At 34.0% G+C, this 21874-nt stretch overlaps 1 protein-coding gene across 1 annotated transcript in view; it reads left to right on the forward strand.

Annotated features, from left to right (window-relative positions):
• Window positions 1–21874, forward strand: part of LRP1B (LDL receptor related protein 1B) — a 1811620-nt gene that overhangs the window by 1168924 nt on the left and 620822 nt on the right. Inside the window, exons 25-26 of the mRNA XM_045853515.1 lie at window positions 18607–18804; window positions 20264–20468. Of these exons, the coding sequence (XP_045709471.1) occupies window positions 18607–18804; window positions 20264–20468 (403 nt within the window). The remainder of the gene's footprint in view (window positions 1–18606; window positions 18805–20263; window positions 20469–21874) is intronic.

Here is a 21874-nt window from a genome sequence, read left to right on the forward strand (position 1 = left end):
TATTAATTACTTTTGTCCTAAAGTAACAGGGTGTTTTTTTATTTTTGCTAGACAGCTTCCTTGCAAATTTGCAGCATATTTCTCCTAACATTGGAAAGAACATTATAGTGTTTCTTTTTATTTTCTCTTAGCCTGTACTAGGTTAGATTTTCTCAGCATTTTCCTTGGTTTTTATTCTTTCATATTTCCACTGTTAGATTTCAAAAATTGCATTTACTTTCCACACTACATCATTTTTAGGAGATTGTGGATGTAAATACAAAACTGCATAAATGTAATGATCACTTATTGGTATACCATGTCCATTAACCAAACCTTAATTTTCAGATGCCTCTGAAGGAACTCATTTTCACTTTAAGGACTTCTGTTATCACCTCAAATCTAATTACTGTAATATTTACATCAACAGCTATTTTCTTTTTCTTATTATCCAATTCATTTCACTAGATATAATCAAGTCTTAACAAAATCAGTTGGCTGAAACATACTCTTTCTTTGCCCCTCTAGGTATTCCATAGTTCTCTTAGTAGATCCGATTTTCTTCTGGTCTTTAGGGATCACAACATCAATTTATCTTTGACTTCTCTGGCTTTTTGCTTCTTCGTTTCTGAATATTTTAATTTTTTTCTGCACAGTATCTCTTGGATTCAGGCCTCCTTTGTTGAGTAGCCTCTGTACCACAGCCAAGCCGGGGGTTACCTCTGTTGTAGTGATGGCAGACGTCTCTCTGGAATGTTTGCTGTCATCATCTTATTTATCCAGTTTGTGAAAAGAATATTAAAGTTGAAGGAATATAGTTTGTTATTGAAGAGGTAGAGAGAAATCAAATGTAAATGAGAATTAAAATAAAGATATGGGTCATGTGGTCAAGAATAAAATTGGAAAGAAAAAGAATAAAGTAAAAAGCAGATGGCTGCCTTGGAGAATAATGGAAGATAAAGTGAGATTGGGAGAATGGAGCTGTGGGGCATTATAATCTGGCCATGCATTCCTTTATTTATTTCAATAAAACACTTTAACATAGCCTCCACCTATGATTTTAAAGTAGCTTTCTATCATTTATAGAAAAAAAAGCTCAAAATCTTTATCCTGCTATTCAGGACTTTATTTTTGCCCATTTTTACTCACCAACCTGATGTTTCATCATCTTCAACTGTGGATATCTGCTCTGGGCACATCGTTACTGTTTTCATCATTAGTGAGAATAGTGGTATATTGTGGGCAAGAATATATAAAGTACTTTCACAGCTATCCCTTTATTTTATCATCTCCTTTATGTACTCTGCTCGTTGTCATCTATGATCTTTCAGGATGGCAATATTGTCTACATTCCCTCTGGAAATTTGAATTCTGTTCTATTTAAAACTTACTCCTCTATGAATCATTTCTTCATATTGATTATTATAATATTGTTAATACCTATCATTTATCACACATCTAAACTGCAATGGGTAATTTATTTATAACTTATAAGAAACCAATTGGATATTATTTCTGTGATTTTTTAGCTATGGCAACTGAGATCCAGAAAGATTACTTCATCTACTCAGGATCTTGTGACAAAGAGAGGTTAGAACAAAGTCCTTGAACTTCATTCCTCCTGACTCCAAAGCAAGAGTGTTTACAAGCTACTGCAAAGATCCAGACCATCTCTCTATGCTGGATGAGCTCTGTCCTTGACAGCTCTCAAATTTATCTAACTTTCTGGTGTTTCCCCAATATATGGGAGTGAACTGATATTTTATTTCTTTAGTTTATATATTTCTTATCACTTGTGAGTTGAGCATCTCCCTATGTGCTTGTTAGCCTTTTGCATCTCTTCATTACCATTGACCACTTTTCTGTTAATATCACTGCTTTTTTTAATGGTTTGTAGGAATTAATTGTATGTTCTAAACTTTAGACATTTTGAATATCTTTTTCAGTTATTAATTTAATTTTAGTCATGTTAAACTTTGTTATACAGTTTTCTTCATCTTTCCATTTCCCTCACTCCTTCCTTTTCTTACCCTTTTCCCCTATAATTATTTTTACCTCTTTCATATTTAATGTATTCTGTACTAACCATTCATTGGTATTTAATCACTCACTCATTTATGCCATTACAAATGTTTATTAAATGCAATATAAAAAAAGGTCAGTGGACTATGTCCTAGGAATGAAAATTGGTTTGGTTTTTTTTTGTTTGTTTTTTTTTAAGATTTTATTTATTTTTAGAGAGGGAAGGTGGGGGGAGAGAGAGAGACAGACAGAGAGAGAGAGAGAGAGAGAGGTCAATGTGCAGTTGCTGGGGATCATGGCCTGCAACCCAGGCATGTACCCTGGCTGGGAATCGAACCTGCGACACTTTGGTTCGCAGCCCACACTCAATCCACTGAGCTACGCCAGCCAGGGAATGAAAATTGTTTTTGTTCAATCCCTTACCTAAATGAGCTCTCTCTCCCCCTCTCTTTTTCTCTTTCACACACACACCCCCCCCCAAATGCAATGCTTATTACTTATTAATGGAAAAATAGATAACTTTTAAAAAACCAGAAGTATAAAACAGAGTCATTGAGGAAAAATATATAGACATTTCTAGGCAAATAATTTAGAGGAGAGAAACAAATGACCAAATACGTCATTGAAGAAAAAATGATGGACCATTAGTGGCATAATCTTATAAATTCATAGGTTTGAGTAATACTTGAAAGTCCATACCACCCTTCATTCTATAGATCCTGTCTTCTGCCTTTATGTGTATCACATTTCAGTAATATTTACCATCATTTATTCCCATTATAGCTATTGCTAAAGAAATGAAGAAAAGGAAGTAATAATATATATATTGAGCCAGAGAAATGATAGACCATTTATACTTCATAATTTTCTACTCTGTAAAAGAAATATATCTGATGATAGGGAAAGAGAAATTAAAAAAATACTTAAGTACAAAAATAAAAAAGGCAGTAAAAACTCTGAAATATCATCAGATAAAATACTGTAACTATAATACCACTTTTTGTTTGATGATATATGTATGATAAAGAATCCAGAGCTATTGATGTAGAATTGCTACTTGTAAAGTTATACTAACAATTTACCCTGAGAACATTATAGAGAGGTTCTTTTTTCTTAGACACATCATCTACTGCTTTCATATTCTGTCTTATAAAAATAATTAAGGGAGCCTGTGGTAGGATTTAAAGAAAATCAAAGAATATAGAATTATATATAGAACACTAAAAACCTTTGAGGGTTTTTCAGAAGCTACTTCTGATGTGAAATTTATAAATGTGAAATTCATCACCAGAGAAATATAAATAGTAACCTCTTTGTTTTATATATATGTCATCTCACAATGTGCTAAAGCAGAAAAATTTAAGCCACTTTTACATTAAGAATATAATGTACCAGTTTGAGCTTTTATATTCAGTCATGTATGAGACAGGATCTAGTTTTCTAGAAAATTCTTAGAACACTATCAAAATGAATGATTATTTCATAATTTGCTGATATTTATTCCAAATTGACTTTGCCTCCAAAGAACGTAATATACCTACTACTTCAAAATTGGAACACAACTAAATTTTCTTCATGGTGTTTTCTCTCCAAATACTTTATACAGTTTGTTCTTGCTTGAATATATCTTTGTTTAATTTGAGAATTGCCTTTACTTTTTTTAAGTATATGTTATTGATTATACTATTATAGTTTTCCCCCCTTTATCTGCCCTCCACCCTGTATCCCCCAACCCTCCAGCATTCTCTTTCTTAGTTCATGTCCATGGGTTGTACATACAAGTTCTTTGAGCTCTCTGTTTCCTATACCATTTTTTATCGCTCCCCGTCTATTTTATACCTACTAATTATGCTTCTACTTCCCTGTACCTTTTCCCCCTTATTCCTCCCTTCCCCTCCCCACTGAAATCCCTCAGTGTGATCTCCATTCCTCTGATTCTATCCCTGTTCTAGTTGTTTGCTTAGTTTTTGTTTTCAATGTTTTTTCTTTTTTTAGGTTTATATGTTGATAGTTGTGTTTGTTGTCATTTTACTGTTCATGGTTTTTGATCTTCTTCAATTTCTTAGATAAGTCCATTTAACATTTCATATAATAAGGACTTGGTAATGATGAACTCCTTTAACTTGACCTTATCTAGGATGCACTTTATCTGCCCTTCCATTCTAAGTGATAACTTTGCTTGATAGAGTAATCTTAGATGTACGTCCTTGACTTTCATGACTCCAATTACTTCTTTCCAGCCCCTTCTTGCCTGAAAGGCTTCTTTTGAGAAGTCAGCTGATAGCCTTATGGGCACTCCTTTTAGGTAATTCTCTCCTTTCCTCTTGCTGCTTTTAAAATTATCTCTTTGTCTTCAATTTTGGGTAACTTAATGATGATATGTCTTGGTGTGTTCCTCTTTGGGTCCAACTTTTTTGGGGACTCTTTGGGCTTCCTGGACTTCCTGGAAGTCTGTTTCCTTTGCTGGATTGAGGAAGTTTTCTTTCATTACTTGTTCAAATAAGTTTTCAATTTCTTGCTGTTGTTCTCCTTCTGGAACTCCTATAATTTGGAATGTTTCAGGTTGTCCCAGAGGTTTGTAAGACTCTCTTCACTTTTTTGAATTCTTGTTCCTTCCTTCTGTTCTGGTTGGATGTTTATTTATTCCTTCTGTTCCAAATCGTTGAGTTGAGTCCTGATTTCCTTCCTGTCACTATTGATTCCCTGTATATTTTGCTTTATTTCATTTTGAATATCTTTCATTTGTTTTTGTTTTTTTTTTGTTGTTTTTTTCATTTTTCAACTAAGCTCAATCAGTTCTGTGAGCATTTTGATTACTACGGCTTTAAATTCTCCATCAGATACATTGGCTATCTCCTCATCACTTAGCTCTCTTTCTGAAGTTTTGCTCTGTTCTTTCATTTGGGCCATATTTCTTAGTCTCAGAGCACCTGATAAGGTGTTCACCTGGGCAGGGCAACCTTCCTTGCTGCCCTGCAGCACTGCTTATGGAGGAGGGGCCAGGGAGGGAACAATGCAGCTTACCTGCTTGTCTCTAGCACACTTTCCTATGGACTCTCCTATGAGATTGGGAGTTTCTCCCACTCCCAGCATGTGGCAACCCCTGCTATAACCCACAGTCAGTTCTAAGTTTCAGTTTCCTGTTCAGCCAGCCCCACCCACATGCTCTGCTACCTCACCACAGGTTCTTACTGGTCCAGTTGTTCTGGTTGACTGTTTCTTTAATTCCTTGTTATTAGAGTTCCATGCAGTTTGATTATCTAGCACTTCTGGTTGTTTATTGATTTTAGGTTGGTTATTAACCTCCTTTTGGTTGTGCAAGGAAGAAAAGGTTTCTACCTACTCATCCATCTTGGCTGGAACTCTTTATACAGTATTTTTTAAGAAAGAGAAAAACATTGTGAGACTTGGAAATTTGAAATTCAATCTTCATGATTTCCCACTAGTTCATTAAATCACATATTTTATTATTCATTACAACTTTTTTATTCTCTCAAAGAAGAAATAATAATTTAATAAACCAATAGAAATCATAGAAGTAGAAAGTCTCTGGAGAAGTTATGAAGATTCAGAGTTCAAATATGATTTTGAATATTTACACTTTGATTTTTTAAAATTTCTAGTCAAGTGGTTTATTGCAGTTAAGCATACTCCTCAAGTAACATTTATCAAACAACTATATTTTCAACACAAAATAACTTAAATATAAGAACTTTAAAAGCTTAGAGTAGTTTTAGTAAAATATTCAATGTAATTAGTCATTGTTCAGAGAACAGAAGATGTATTTTAAACTACCTTTTATTTTATTATGAAATATTTCAAAACTATTTTAAACCAATGTAGAATATTATATGCATAGCCAATACTTTTAGAATATAAAAATTTTGTTATTCATGATAAAATATTTTTAAAAGTAATGAAACAGATAACTTTAAAGCTCTCTATGCATCCATTTCTCCAGCCCAAGAAATAGCTATTTTTGTGACATTTATATATCTGTTCTATCATTGTAGTTTATATTCTTAAATGAAATGTAATATAATGTTTGTGTTTTAAAAAATGGAGCCAAAGCTGCCATCCCAGAGGAACTGCCTTGCACATCTTATTCTTCAAATCTCTGGTGTGTTGAAACAGGACAAAAGAATGTTTGGACTGGCCCTAAAGCAACATTGTGCCCCCCAGAACTGTTTTCAAGGATAACAGGAACACAGACAATATGACTAGAGGGCTGATGACTGCTGGACTGAAAATTAAAAACATTTTCAGTATTAGCTTTTCTATGTTATGTTATCTGTACCAACAACAATGCCTTTCTTCTATTGATGTAATTATTCCCTGTCTAGTAAAAACTTCTTGTCTCTCTCTTTTAATTGGACTACTATTTGGTCTTCTGCCTTAATTAATGCATCTAGAATAGCTATTAATTGATTTCAAATAAATGCTTGCTGCCTTTCATTAAAGATATTTTTAAATACAAGAATTATACATAGTCATATACATTATATACCCAGCTAGAATTAGTTTTTTTTAATTCACAAATGTGATTTTGAGATTTATCTATAGTATTATCTATAGTTGTTATATATAATAACTATTATATTTAGAGTGCTCTAAAGCATTCTACTGTACTATATAAAAAGATTATAATTTGGTCAGTACTCTCTTATTTACCACCACTGAAGTTGTTTCAGTGTCTTCTTTTGTAGAACCATGTTGTAGTGAATGCTCTTATAGTGTCCACTTGTGGAGAAGTGTGCAAGTTGGACCAATGTTCAAGTGCCTGTGCATTTGTAGTTGCCCATTTTCAACTCTATTATTGCCAAATATATCTTCAAAACTGTATAAATATACATTTTTATCAGCAGTTTATTAGAGTTCCTGATTCTCCAAATCATTTCTCACACTAGAAAGGGCAGTGGGTCACACACATGCTCTTCCACTTATTAGCTGTGTGACTATGGAATATTAGTTGCCCAATTTATTTGAGTCTCTGTTTCTTCCACTGAAAAATGGGGATAATGTTACACACTTCTTAGGGCTCTGTGAGGCTTGCATAAACTGGGATTTTTGAAAATATGAGAATAATTCTACTATATAGGAATCACCCCATAAAAGTTTGCTATTATACCAATATTCAGACTCTAATTAATTGCCCTATATAATGGGTGTGGTTTTGATGTTTTAATAAAATTTTCTCTCAATCTCTACATTTATCTCGTTATGGACTACTAGCAGTTTGTAGACTGGCATCAGTCATGAACACACCTTTGAACAGCACATCTCTAAATCACTGAGTTTTTGCTTCTTTGTGTATTCTAGATACAGCCCCTAACAAGATAGGTGTTTTGGAAGTATTTTCTTCCATTTTGTACAGCTTCTTTTTACTTTCTTGATATTGTTCTTTGAAGCATAAAAGTGTTTTTTTTTTATTTTGATTGAGTTCATTTTTTGGTTACAGCATGTGCATTGGTATAATAAATAAGGAACCATTGCTAATCTAAGTTCACTAAGATACATTCTTTTAATAGTTGTATAGTTTTAGTTCTTAACACTTAGATTCCTGATACATTCTGAGTTAATTTTTATATGTGGTATGAGGATTCAGCTTCATTCTTTTGCACATTGAAATCCAGGTCTTCCAGCACTTGAAAAGACAACACCCGCCCCCCCCCCCCCCCCCGCCCCTTATCTGGAGATTGGGCTTTGGGTTAGCTCCAAACCCATTTGCCCCTCTCTGGATGTTTTTTTTTTTTTTTTAGGCTGCTATGAAGCTGGAGAAAGGGCAATGAGATTGATGCATGTTTAAACTCCACAAAGTTTGCTGTACCTATTGATATTTAGCAGGTTTTATTTTCTTTAACAAACACTCATTGGATCATTACCAGACATTAATTTCTAAAGTTCAGAAAATGATTATTTTTACCATTTTTTCAATGGTTTTATTGTTTTTATGAAGGAGAGGATTTGGGAAGGTCCTTATTTCACCATTCAGGAACCGGTTCTCTACCTCATTAACATTTAAGTATTCATGCTTTTCTATCTACACATTTGTTGCCATGATATTTCCCTTTATATATATTCCCTATTAGAAGGCCTGTTGGTCAGTAAATTGTTTAGTTATTATTTTAGTTTTAAAGCATATAAGGAATTTACAGCTTTTATTTTGATTCTTAATTTAATTTTCTTGTATTTAGAGGATGTGTTCATAATTAGATTGATTCTTTGTTATCTCTTGAGACATACACTGTGGACTAGAAAAGAAGCATTTTGTTGTTCCATGTGTCCTTAATGAGAACAAGTCTACTATTTTGATGGTACAGATTTTTACCAGTTTCTGGTGGGTTGAGCTTTTTGTTAATTTTGTTGTTCTAATCAGTTTGTTACTATAATTTTTATCAGTTTGTGTAGGACTTGTTAAAAATCTTATAATTTTATCAATTTCTTCTTTTAATTCTGTGAGAGTTTGCTTTATACATTTTCAGCCTATTATTAAGCACATACCTTTTTTTTAATATTTTATTTATTTATTTTTAGAGAGGGAAGGGAGGGCGATAGAGAGAGAAAGAGAGAGAAACATCGATGTGCGGTTGCTGGGGTTTATGGCCTGCAACCCAGGAATGTACCCTGGCTGGGAATCGAACCTGGGACACTTTGGTTCCCAGCCCGCCTTCAATCCACTGAGCTACGCCAGCCAGGGCTAGCACATACCATTTTAAGAGACTTTGTTGTTGTTTCTCTTGTCATATAATATGATCTTTTTATTTCTATAAAAGCAATTTTTCTTAAAATATATTTTAGCTAATAATATTGCTTCATTAATAATTCAAGACTTTTCACAAATATTTTAGAGTATGTATGACCAAATATTTTATTTAATTTCAAAATCAAGACACTAAGACCTACTTATTTTAGGGACTTTCCTGTATTTGTATCAAGGTAAAAGTAGAATCCAGGCCTTGTACTGTAGAATTCCTTTCTCTCTCAGTTGTAATAGGCTAGTCAGTAATTTGTGGTTTATAATAATAATATTAATAATAATAATAACATTATTCTTCAAATATAGCATACAAGGAAGAGCAGTAAGTGATCTCTTAAATATTGCTATAGTAGAATATGAGTTCTCCTAAATGGAAAAGCATGTCTTACAGTATTTGTCATACTGAATTACTTTGCTCAGCATATATGTCATGCTTAAATAATTCCTGTTTTATTTATGTTTCCAAGAAGCTAGAAATGATAATCATTGTACTATAAACTTAATTTTTGTTCTTAAGACTGACTAATTTAATAGGAAATTTTATGTAAATGCTAAAAAATTATACCAAAGTAGAATAAAGTGAAGATTAGTTGTATCCTCTCTGCTGAGCCCCAGTCACCAGTTCCCATGGCAGAGGTAACAGCATTCTTTCATGAATCCTACAAGAAGTATTCTGTGATTTACCTTTATATAGATCTAGGAAAATCTTTCATCTTTTAACTTAAATGGTAGCATAGTATGTGAGCTATTTGAATCTTACCATTTTCAAATTATAAAATATTGGAGATTATTCCATATTAGCACACATATGTCAATCACATTCATTTATTTAGCTAAACAATATTCCACTATATGATTGTACCATACATTATTTATCAAGCCACCTATTAATAAACATTTGTCTTGTTTTTAATCTTTTGCTACTAAAAACAGTATTGCAAAGAATTTCCTTGCTCACTTATTATTTTTACATATAAAATTATGTCTTTAGAATAAACCATTTTTGATAAATGGACCTACTTGGTCAAGGGATACATGCAAACACACACACACACACACACACACACACACACACACACATATACAAGGTCTGTCCAGAAGGTATACGGCCATGTAATCTGAAAAATAAAGACATTTATTGAAAAAGATATAGGATAAAAGAAACATTGTATATAGGACAATTACCTGTCAGTTCCCTTCAAAGTAGGCACCTTGAGACCTCACACAATTTTTCCAATCACCATCAGCTGCCCCACCTTATTTTCCTGAATCTCATCAATGGTCTCATCCTAGGTCTCTTTCCTTTCAAAGGTGACTTTAGTTTTGGGAAAAGCCAGAAGGCACATGATGCCATAGCTGGGATGTAGCAGAGCTGAGTAACCTGGGTGATTTGATGTTTTGCCAAAAAACTCACCACTAGACAATGCATGAGCAGATGCATTGTTGTGTTGCAGCTTCCAATTACCAGCTGCCCATAGTTTCCGCCTTCAGAATAATCCAATTAGTTTCTGTGAAGGCATGTTTAAGCTTAGTGCAAAATCTGATGCAGATTCAATGGTCTACTCGCTCAGTCATTTTGAAAGAGATAGCCACATAGTACACATGCCCACTAAACACTGTTCCCACTGATTAGTATAGTGAAGTCGTCATTGTTCTTGCATGCATATTCCAGTCCACTTTCCTTGGCTGTCAGGTTACATCAATGTTGAGCAAACCATGCTTGTTGTATTAATAATGGTTGGACATTTTCTGGACAGACCTTGTGTGTGTGTATACACACACACACACACACACACATTTTTTATGGTATTTTCCAGCGAATCACCATATAGATTATAATAATTTATATTTCCATTTCAATATATCAGAATGCCTTTTGTCTAGATTTAATTATTACAGTATATTATCAAATTTTTATTGTTTTAAAATACATTTATTATTTTATGAGAGAAATTGATCACTTTTTAACATGTAGAGTTTTTTATATTTTTTCTATGAATTGTTGCTTAAAAACCCTTTGCCTAATTGTTTATTTTCTTCTTGTCAATTTATAGGTGCTTGCATGTATTAAAGAATTTAGTTACTTAGAATATTGTAGATATTTTGCCCAGTTTGACCTTTGACTTTTTTCATTGTTTTTGTCTTATAATTTTAAAATTTATATTAAATATTATTTTTTCTTTTAGGTCTTCTATGATTTGTATCAAACTCAGGCTTTCCTTATTTTGAAGTTCTAAAAATTGTTCTGTGCTTACTTATCTCTTTTTTTTAAAAGATTTTATTTATTTATTTTTAGAGAGGGAAGGAGAGAGGGGGAGAGAGAGAGAGAGAGATCAATGTGTGGTTGCTGGGGGTTCTGGCCTGCAACCCAGGAATGTACCCTGGCTGGGAATCGAACCTGGGACACTTTGGTTCCCAGCCTGCGTTCAATCCACTGAGCTACGCCAGCCAGGACCTGTGCTTACTTCTAACACTTTTAGTTTCCTTCAACTCATCAAAATTTTAAGCCATTTTTTTTGCATTAAGTCAGAAAATGTTCCAACTTAATTTCTTCTCCAGGTGCCCTACAGCTATCATATTTCTCAGCCATATAGTCAACTATGAGTCAGAACCAAAGTATTTTTATACTGAAACATATATATATTTTTAATTGTTATTCAAGTATGGATACAGTTATATATTTTAATGCCAATTGGAGTAAGTTGCTATTACAAACTTCTCCTAGAATTTACCTGATGAGTAACCCTTTCTAAACTTCATCTTTAGATTTATCTAACATTATTTTTGAAGAATGGTATTTACAATTGTTTTCTTCACAGAACATTTATAAATTAATTTAGGGAGAAGAAGATTTTTGGGACATTGTGTTTTTCTATCTAATAATGCTATATACTTTTCCACTTGTTGATACCTTTATTCCTCTCATTAGTACTTTAAAAACACTATATACTCTTTTATTATTTTTATTATTTTTTATTTTTTTTAATTTTAATCATTGTTCAAGTACAGTTTTTTTCCCTTTTACTCCCATTCCAGCCCACCCACCCAAACCTCCCCACTTCACTCTAGTTTTTACCCATGTGTCCTTTAAATTTGTTCCTGTAAACCCTACCCATTCTCCCCTGAAATTCCCTCTTCTCTCCCCTCTGGTCACTGTCAGTCTGTCCTCTATTTCAGTGTCTTTGATTATATTTTGCTTGTTTCTTTGTTTTGTTCTTTAGGTTCCTGTTAAAGGTGAGAATCATATGCTATTTGTCTTTCACTGCCTCGCTTATTTTGCTTAGCATAATGCTTTCTAGCTCCATCCAAGCTGTTGCAAAGGGCAGAAGCTCATTCTTTCTTTCTGCTGCATAGAATTCCATTGTATAAATGTACCATAGTTTTTGGATCCATTCATTTACTGATGGGCATCTTGGTTGCTTCCAGCACCTAGCTATTGTAAATTGTGCTGCTATGAACATCGGGGTGCAAAGGTTCTTTTGTATTGGTGTTCTAGTGTTCTTAGGATATAGTTCCAGCAGTGGAATTGCTGGGTCAAAAGGCAGATCCATTTTTAGTTTTCTGAGGAAGTTCCATACTGCTTTCCATAGTGGTTGTGCCACTCTGCAGTCCCACCAACAGTGCACTAAGGTCCCCTTTTCTCCACAACCTCTCCAACACTTGTTGTTTGTTGCTTTGTTTATGATGGCCATTCTGACTGGTGTGAAGTGGTATCTCATTGTGGTTTTAATTTGCATCTCTCTGATAGCTAGCAATATTGAACATCATTTCATGTGTCTTTGGATCTTCTGTATGTCCTCCTTAGAGAAATGTCTGTTCAAGTCCTTTGCCCATTTTTTAATTGGGTTGCTTATCTTCATAGAGTAGAGTTGTGTAAGTTCTTTATATATTTTGGAGATTAAATGCTTGTCTGAGGTATCAATGGCAAATATGTTTTCCCATACAGTTGGTTCTCTTTTTATTTTGATACTGTTTTCTTTAGCTGTGCAAAAGCTTTTTATTTTGATGAGGTCCCATTGTTTATTCTTTCCTTTATGTCCCTTGCTCTAGGAAACATGTCAGTAAAAAAGTTTCTGCATGAAATATCTGAGATTTTCCTACCTACGTTCTCTTTTAGGGCTTTAATGGTGTCACGGTTTATATTTAAGTCTTTTACCCACCTTGCATTTATTTTTGTATAAGGTGTAAGTTGGTGCTCAAGTTTCATTTTTTTTTTTTTGCACATAGCTGTCCAGTTAGTTCTCCCAACACCATTTGTTGAAGAGGCTATATTTATTTCATTTTATGTTGCTGATTCCTTTGTCAAATATTAATTGACTATAGAGACTTGGGTTTATTTCTGGGCTCTCTGTTCTGTTCCATTGGTCCATGTGCCTGTTTTTATGCCAGTACCAGGCTGTTTTGATTACAGTGGCCTTGTAGTATAGTTTAGTGTCAGGTATTGTGATCCCTCCTACTTTACTCTTCTTTCTCAAAATTGCAGCAGCTATTTGGGGTCGTTTATGGTTCCATATAAATTTTTGAAGTGTTCATTCTATGTCTGTGAAATAAGCCATTGGTACTTTAATAGGTATTGCATTGAATGTGTAAATTGCTTTGGGTAGTATGGACATTTTGATGATATTAATTCTTCCAGTCCATGAACACGGTATATGTTTCCATTTGTTTGTGTCCTCCTTGATTTCTTTCCTCAGTGTTATGTAGTTTTCTGAATACAGGTCTTTTACCTCTTTGGTTAGGTTTATTCCTAGGTATTTATTTTTCTTTTTGCTATTTCAAAGGGGATTTTTTTCCTTGATTTCTACTTCTGCTGTTTCATTGTTGGTGTACAGAAATGCCTTTGATTTCTGGATATTGACCTTGTGTCCCACTGTTTTGCCAAATTCATTTATTAGGTCTAGCAGTGTTTTGGTGGAGTCTATAAGATATTCTATGTACATGATCATTTCATCTGGAAACAGTGACAGTTTTGTTTCCTCCTTTCCAATTTGGATTCCTTTTATTTCTTTTTCTTTTCTGATCGCTGTAGGTAAAACTTCCAGTACTATATTGAATAGAAGTGGTGAAAGTGGACAGCCTTGTCTTGTTCCTGATGTTAGTGGAAAAGATTTTAATATTTTCCCATTGAGTATGATGTTGGCTATAGGTCTCTCATATATGGTCTGTATTATGTTGAGGAATGTTCCCTCTATTCCCACTTTGCTGATTGTTTTTATCATAAATGGGTGCTGTACCTTATCAAGTACTTTTTCTGCATCTATTGATATGATCATGTGGTTTTTGTCTTTGCTTTTGTTTATGTGTTGTATTACATTTACTGATTTGTGAATATTGTACCATCCTTGCATCCCTGGAATTAATCCCACTTGGCCATGGTGTATGATCTTTTTAATGTATTGTTCGATGTGGTTTGCCAGTATTTTGTCAAGGATTTTAGTGTCAATGTTCATCAGCAATATTGGCCTGAAGTTTTCTTTCTTTGTTGTGTCTTTATCTGGTTTTGGAATTAGGATGATGTTGGTCTCATAAAAAGAGTTTGGGAGTCTCCAATCTTTTTGAATTTTTTGAAATAGTCTGTGAAGGATAGGGATTAGGTCTTCCTTAAATGCTTTGTAGAATTCTCCTGTGAAACCATCTGATTCAGTGCTTTTGTGTGTTGAGAGTTTTTTTTTTATTACTGCTTCAATTTCCTTTGCTGTTATTGGTTTGTTCAGGCTTTCTGCTTCTTTTTCATTGAGTTTTGGAAGATTATATTTTTCTAGAAATGTGTCCATCTCATCTAGGTTTTCAAGTTTCTTGGCATACAGTTTTTTGTAGTAATTTCTTACAATCTCTTGAGAAATTCCTCCCATTCAAGCCTGCTGCTCCACACAGTGGCCTGGTTTCTCCTGAAGCCAAACTCTCCACCCAGACCAGTGACTGTAGGGATCAGGGCCTGCTGCGCGACCCAGCCCCTCTGGTGTCCACAACCTCCAAAGGTTCTCACAGCCCTTGTGTGTTTGCTAGCACCTGGGTTCCTCCCAGTGCCGCTCAGACCTTGTTTGGCTGGGGAGGGAGCAGTTGTCTTGGCTCTCTCCCAAGGACTCTGTGGCAAACACAGCAGTGGGCACTGGGCCTGGGGCTGCAGCCCCCTGGACCACATGCTGGTCCCTGGGACCCCACCTTGTTGCAGCACTCTTCTTAGGGTCCAGTTTTTCGGTTCCACCACAATCCTTGGTCCCTTATTTTCAAAAATGCTGAAGTATGTTGGTTGCTTGCTTCTCTACTCCATAGATTCGTCAGGATTTTCTCCCCTAAGCAGAGGGAAGCCGAATCTTCTCCTTCCTACTCTGACGCCATCTTAGATCTCCCACTATATACTCTTTTAATATTTTTTAATAATTTTATTCCTAGATTCCTTACCTTTTACTGTTGTGGTTGCTAATATATATTTAATTTTGTCTTTTCAGAAGCTGTTGTATGTAGGAATGTTAGTGATTTTTGTCTAAAAATCTGTAATAAGTCCTTCTTCCATCTCCTTTGCTATCATCACTGTTCTGTTTTCTGTCTCTGTTGTTTTGCCTTTTTCAAAATGTCAGAGAAATGAAATCATGTAGTATGTAGACTTTAGAGCTAGGTTTCTTTCACTGAATGTACTGCATACCTGTCTGTTTTTTCATTCAGAACTTCCCCCTAGGTCTTTAATGGTGCCAGAGGGCTAAAAGGAGGTCCTGAGACCAGTCTGAGACTCCCTCCCACTCTTTTCAGAGTGATTGTGGAGTTTGCCTCTTAGTTGTGCTACTTCTGTGAGAAATTTTCCCTGTCAGCCATCCTTTATATCTACTGGTTTCTGAGAGCTGCAGACATCCTCTCAGAAACTTTCTGCACTTTGATTTCATTCCCTTATTCTCATACTGAGGGCGTTTAGTGGTAGCTGTCTCCCAGTGTTAGGGAAGATGGAATTTGTATTTCTTTTTTCTTTTCTCTCTCTCTCTCTTTTTCATTCTGGATTCTTTGTCCTTCTGGTGATATATCCTAGAAGAAGCACTAACACATTACCTTGCAATTTTATCACTATATGTTTTTATTGGCATTAAATGTAATTTTTCTAGCAAATAGTTGCTGCAACAATAATTTAGTACTTGACTATGGGCAGACTGTAAGCCAATGGATGAGGAAGCTGTTTAGAGCTGAAACGTCACTAGTGTAAGGACATGTGAAGAAACAGCTGACTTCCTTTAGCTGTATCATCATTCCAGCCTTTTCTCCTATGCAGTATTTCTTTTATTTATTCCACAGAGTGTAATTTAATCTTGGGAATTTAATATTTATAATAAGTATTAAGCATATATTAAGTATTATTAAATATTCATACTTTAATTATCAATTTCCATGATAATTCAGTATGTTATACATTTTATAAATAAATAATATTGAGGATCAGAGAGTTTAAGTACACTTTTAATGTTTATGTAACTAGTTGATACCACTACTTCATCTTAAACCTGCATTTTCTCACTCTAAGTCTATTAGTTTTTGACTATATCACAGTTACTGCCACATTTGTATTTATTGTAATGGCTTTCAGCTGAAAAACCAAATTTGCACGCATTATTTAATTGGATTCTGATAACAGCAGTTTAAGTTAGATTGAAAGTAGGTTATCATTAAAACTGTTTTACAGATAAGGACATTTAATTTTTAAAGAGATAAAGATTTTTTTCAAAGGCAGACAGTTGTTTCATAGCCAGAGGAGAAAATCAAATAGGGTATCTTTCTTTTCAATAAATTATATATCTTTCTTTTAAATAACTGTACATCAACACAATCATTTTTATATTAATAATGATATATTCTGGATTTAACATGTTATGAGTATTTATTTTATTGGGAGCTATTTGAAACTAGTCATTTTGTAATGTATGGTATCTTGTATTTGTTAGCTATTGTCATAGCAATGTTATACAATAAAACACCCAATACTGTGCAATAAATAACCACATTACCTAAAGTGATTACAATACACATAATTTTTGCTTTCAACTTCTCAGGTCTTCTGAGCAATCAATCCTTGTGGCCTTGGCCGAGCTTACTACCTGTATAGCAGTGGCAGGTCTACAGGTGGCTCTGCTGATTAAGGCAGGGCTGTCTCCCACACTAGCAGTCAGCTAGTTTCTTGGGGTATATTCAGTTTCTCTTCATATTTATTCATTCAAAAAATAGTTAGTTAATGTGCTGGAAAGAGCTCCCTAAAACAGAATCATGTCCAATAGAAAAAAATGGCATCAATTCCCCTATGATCAAGGGTAACCAGCTTAGGTTCACTCTTTTGAATCTAAGACCTGATACCTATTATAGCTTCCCCTGGCACTAGCTTTTAGGGACATCATAATGAGCAAGACAGACAAGATCCTTGTTTTCACAGAGCTTATTAGCTACTGAGGAAATTAATGACCAACTAGTAAATACTGATTTTTAAGTATACTTCAAACAGAATAAATAGCCTGTGGTGATATAATAGAGATAGGTGTTTATTAGGTAACTGATCAGGGAAGACCTGTGTGTAAAGATGAATTAAGAAGAGTAAACATCGTTGCAATTGACAGAAACCCAGTTCAAATTAATTTGAATAGATAAATATATTGGCTTACGTATACAAAGCATGAGAGATGAACATTTGAAGGAAGAAACTAATCTTATGGATAATTGGACCTATAGATTTGGAAGTTCTTAGAACATGGTTTCTGTTCGGGTCATCACTGCCTCGTTTTTTGCAACTTTTTTCTTTTCTGCAGTACTACAAATGGACTCCTTCAAACTGTAAGGGCATTCACACTGGCAACATTAATCTTAGAGATTTGTGGCCTAAGATGAAAAGAGAGTAGTTCCCTTCAGCTTGAAAACTGTCTAAGTTTACAAACCCACTAACCCACTAACCCACTAACTTAGATCTTGCATCCACCTCCTGGGCCAATCACTATGGACAAGTTTGCTCATGTTCAGAAGACATATCTAGTTTTGGGGTAGGGAAACCAATTTCTTAAAAGAAAGCACAGAGAGGAGGCACAAACATGGAAATGGGGGAAATCTTTGCAAGCCTGGCTCTCTCCCTCAAAAATGTATTCATCAAGAAGAATTCTTGTCTCGCTTATATTGGTATGTTAGACAGTAATTGGTATTGAACTTGATGCATTTTTGAAATAATAACATATTTTTTAACTTTCAGTTATTGAAACTTTTTTAGGTACAAAAATATAAAACTTTAATCTTATTTTTCTTTTCAAGGTTTTCCCCTTTTTCTGTACTCCCACACTTAAAAACTACTGGGAAACTAGTGTACTCATAACTTTTCTGGACTGTGGAAAACACTAAATCTTCATTCTTATGCGGACCACTCTTAACTTTATGCCCATTAACTCTTTTGATAGAAATCCTCTTCTTGTTGTATCTCTCTCCTTCTTGGATCTGTAAGCATGTGATGAGCTGTGAGTGGAGAGCTAGTTCTAGCTAATTCTTAGCAATTTCTGTAGTGTTTCTTGGTTTGGATTGTCAGCAGAAACTCCATGAAAACAGAAAATCTTCCATTATCTTTGAATTGCAATAACTGTATTCTTGTATTCTTTAAATAAAATAAAGTATATAATAATCCAAGGAAAAAATTATGCCTTATTTTAATAAATACACATAAAACTAAATTTTTAAGGTTACTTTTTAAAATTTTAGATTAGAATAAATTGCTTCTTAAAGATAGAAATGTATATAATAAATTTTACTTTTAAATGAATGGATTTTGACCTCATATGTTTTATTCCAATTACCAGAGTACATAAATATTTTCATAAGATTATTAAAAATAAATTTAATTTCAGATCCTTTTGAAGCATTCATCATCTTTTCTATTCGCCATGAAATCAGAAGGATTGATCTTCATAAAGGAGACTACAGTCTACTTGTTCCTGGATTGAGAAACACAATAGCTCTTGATTTTCATTTCAATCAAAGTTTACTTTATTGGACAGATGTTGTAGAAGACAGAATATACCGAGGCAAGCTTTCTGAAAGTGGAGGTATGTATTTTACAGTCTTGGCTTGCTGTTTATATTAACTTCTAACTGAATATTTAAGAAAAATCTGTTGTAATCCAAAAGAGTTTCGATTAATCTTTGGTCTTTGTTTTTTGTTTGTTGGTTTGTTTTTAATCTCCTGCCTCATATATGTAGAACCAGGGATGTCACATATATGTGTGAGGATACATTTGGGTAGTGAGTGGTGAAGGCCTGTGCTGTTCTCTCCACTGGTAAAATTGTGGGCTGTTGCACTGACTTATGGTGAAAAAATGTAATTATAAGAAAATAAAATGACTATCTTCTACATACTAACAGTTATATTTGTTAGTTGAAATAATTTATCTTTTATTTCGTTATAATATTTCAGCATATCTCAAAGAAATGAAGAAGGCATTTTTACAGAGATAAATATTGTTGCCATATTTAGACTTAACTCTTCTGTCTAACCTAGGCTTTTCTTAACTACAAAGGCTTTGAGATAAATATATGTAATACTTTTCTTGATCTCATGTGTGTAGCATTTCAAGTCCAGATATTTCTATTAAATTTAAATACCTCCTTAAATCATCATAGTACTTTTGGGAAAATGATGCTATTTAAACACACAATATAGTTATAATGGGTGAATTAGTGTCCTCTGTCATTGCGAAACACTAATTTGAAGTGATGAGATTAGATGGTTGACTATTTAAAAAACACACTTTAAATATCTAAGTATACTGGTAATGTCATAAACTATGAAGAGTTATTTTATGAGAAAAATGTGTTTTAAAAATGTCATTTTAAAATTGTGAAAGAAGTGGACAAATAAGTACTGATGGACATCAACAAATTTCTTATTTTTATTTAGACCACACTAATGTCTGTTTCTGTTATTTGCAAATGTGTTGCATGTTGCAAATCTTATGGTCTGGGACAGGGTAAGAAGAGTGTGCTTTGGGGCTTATCTCTGTTCAGGTTAAAGGCAATAAAGCTATCATATCTGTCATGATTCTAAATGGAGTGGGTGCTGATTAGCTATAGCGTTGTTGCCCCAGGCAACAGAAAAGGTAAACTTTTCTCTTTATTCTTCCCATGAAGATCAACATTTAAATTAAATTGCACTGATTTTAACCAGCACATCATTATTATTCCCACAATCCTTCATTCTGCCTAAAAAGTCAGAAACAAGAAATAACATTTTTGCAGCCCAAATATCATTATTAACTTCAGAGTTGTTTAAAAATTATAGTCTACTGCCACTGAAATAACCTAAGAAATTAAAAATTACTCATGGGAAAAATCAGTTAATTCTAAATTTGGGACCTTTTTAGTTTCTTTTGTTACGTATTACTTTTACACTCTCCCTCACAGTTAATAAAATGTTTAAGTACTTGGTGCTGCTGATAAGTAGGCCTTTTCCTTTGTGCTTAACATGTTCCTTAAATGGGTAAAAGTGTTTTTTCCTCTTTTGTTGTAGGAGTAAGTGCGGTTGAAGTAGTTGTGGAACATGGCCTGGCAACCCCAGAAGGACTGACAGTTGATTGGATAGCAGGCAACATATACTGGATAGACAGCAATCTGGATCAAATTGAAGTGGCCAAACTTGATGGGTCCTTAAGAACTACACTGATAGCAGGAGCCATGGAACATCCCAGGGCTATTGCTTTGGACCCAAGATATGGGTAAAGAAGTTTAACTTTTACATACCAAATTTGGCATAAAAGTGTAATTATTCAAATTAGTTGAATTAATTTATCTCAGAAATTATGAATCAAAGCATTTATTTTGTACAAGTTTATATATTTGTGTATATGTTTATACATAATTGTATGTATGCATACATATATGTATATACACACACACATATGCACATATATCTATACCTATGTATAGGTACAGATATATGGTTATTACCATGAGTTTGGTTATAGGATTTTGACATAGATACTTTTAGAGGATACAAATATTATTTTTTAAAAAATGTGGGCATTAGGCAGGCCTTATTGAAAATTATTGCAACTCTATTTTAATACAGTATTTTAATGAACTTCTCCTCAACTTGCCAAAAATGATGTAAATGTGTCTAATGGTTGCAAATCACAGGACCAATCTTGGATTCAAACAGTCACAGATGTTAACCACCTCAACCTTTATTTATTTTGTATGTACTTGGAATCAGTTTAAAAGAAAATTAGAACAAGCTTGAAGTAGTCCATTGGTTAAATGCTGAATACTGGAACATTTGAAAGACAAGGCATATGATTCTGGAAAACAAGATCAGGTGTTGAGTTGCTGTGCCTGCTGTTTATCTGAGTGTTCCTTTGTGAAAGAGCAGAGGAGAGGCACTGGTTTGGAGCCAGAAAATGAGGGTTCCACTTCCTGGTCAGTCACTTATTCTCTGGAGAAACTACCCAATTATATTATCTTCCCTTATATTTTAGTTTCCTCCTTTGCAAATCAGAGATAACAATGATGATGATGATATTTATTTATCATTAGGTTGTTTTCGAGAAGACAGTAAATCCATGGGAGGCAATATATAACTAATACATATGAGAATGCTTTGTTAGCACTGTTAATTATTTATTTTCCCAGCAATTATTTTGTAAATTCAAAACCATTATCATGTCTAAAGGATAGTAGTAAAAACAATTTTTTGGCTCTGTACCTTTAAGTAATACAAAGTCCAGGGAGCGCCAATTGCATTGGAGTGTGGATGAGATACAGAAGAGAAAGGTTTCTGTTTAGTCAGCTTCCTGGCCACACTGATTGCCTTGTGCTCTGGTTTATGCTCAAGACCAGAAATCAGTAGATTGTGAAGTTTGTTTATTTTTATTTTCCTCCCTTCAGACACAGAAATTAAAGGGGCAAAAGCAGCTTGTGAAGAACAGGGTTCCAAACTGGCAACCCTCATTGAATGTGCTTGCTTTCTTTTCCACAGGATTTTAAATTTATTTGAGTTAGTTGCCAAAACTTAAAATACTGAGATATTTTACATGCAGCTGTGGATTTCTGACTCCTTTTGAAAAGCTAGGGATATTTGTCAGCAGTGTGCAGAGCAGTAGCTGTATTTTTTAGCTTGGGGGTA

Source organism: Phyllostomus hastatus, unplaced genomic scaffold, assembly GCF_019186645.2.
Source record: "Phyllostomus hastatus isolate PE091 unplaced genomic scaffold, TTU_PhHast_1.1 phas_contig_1, whole genome shotgun sequence".
NCBI classification, from domain to species: domain Eukaryota; kingdom Metazoa; phylum Chordata; class Mammalia; order Chiroptera; family Phyllostomidae; genus Phyllostomus; species Phyllostomus hastatus.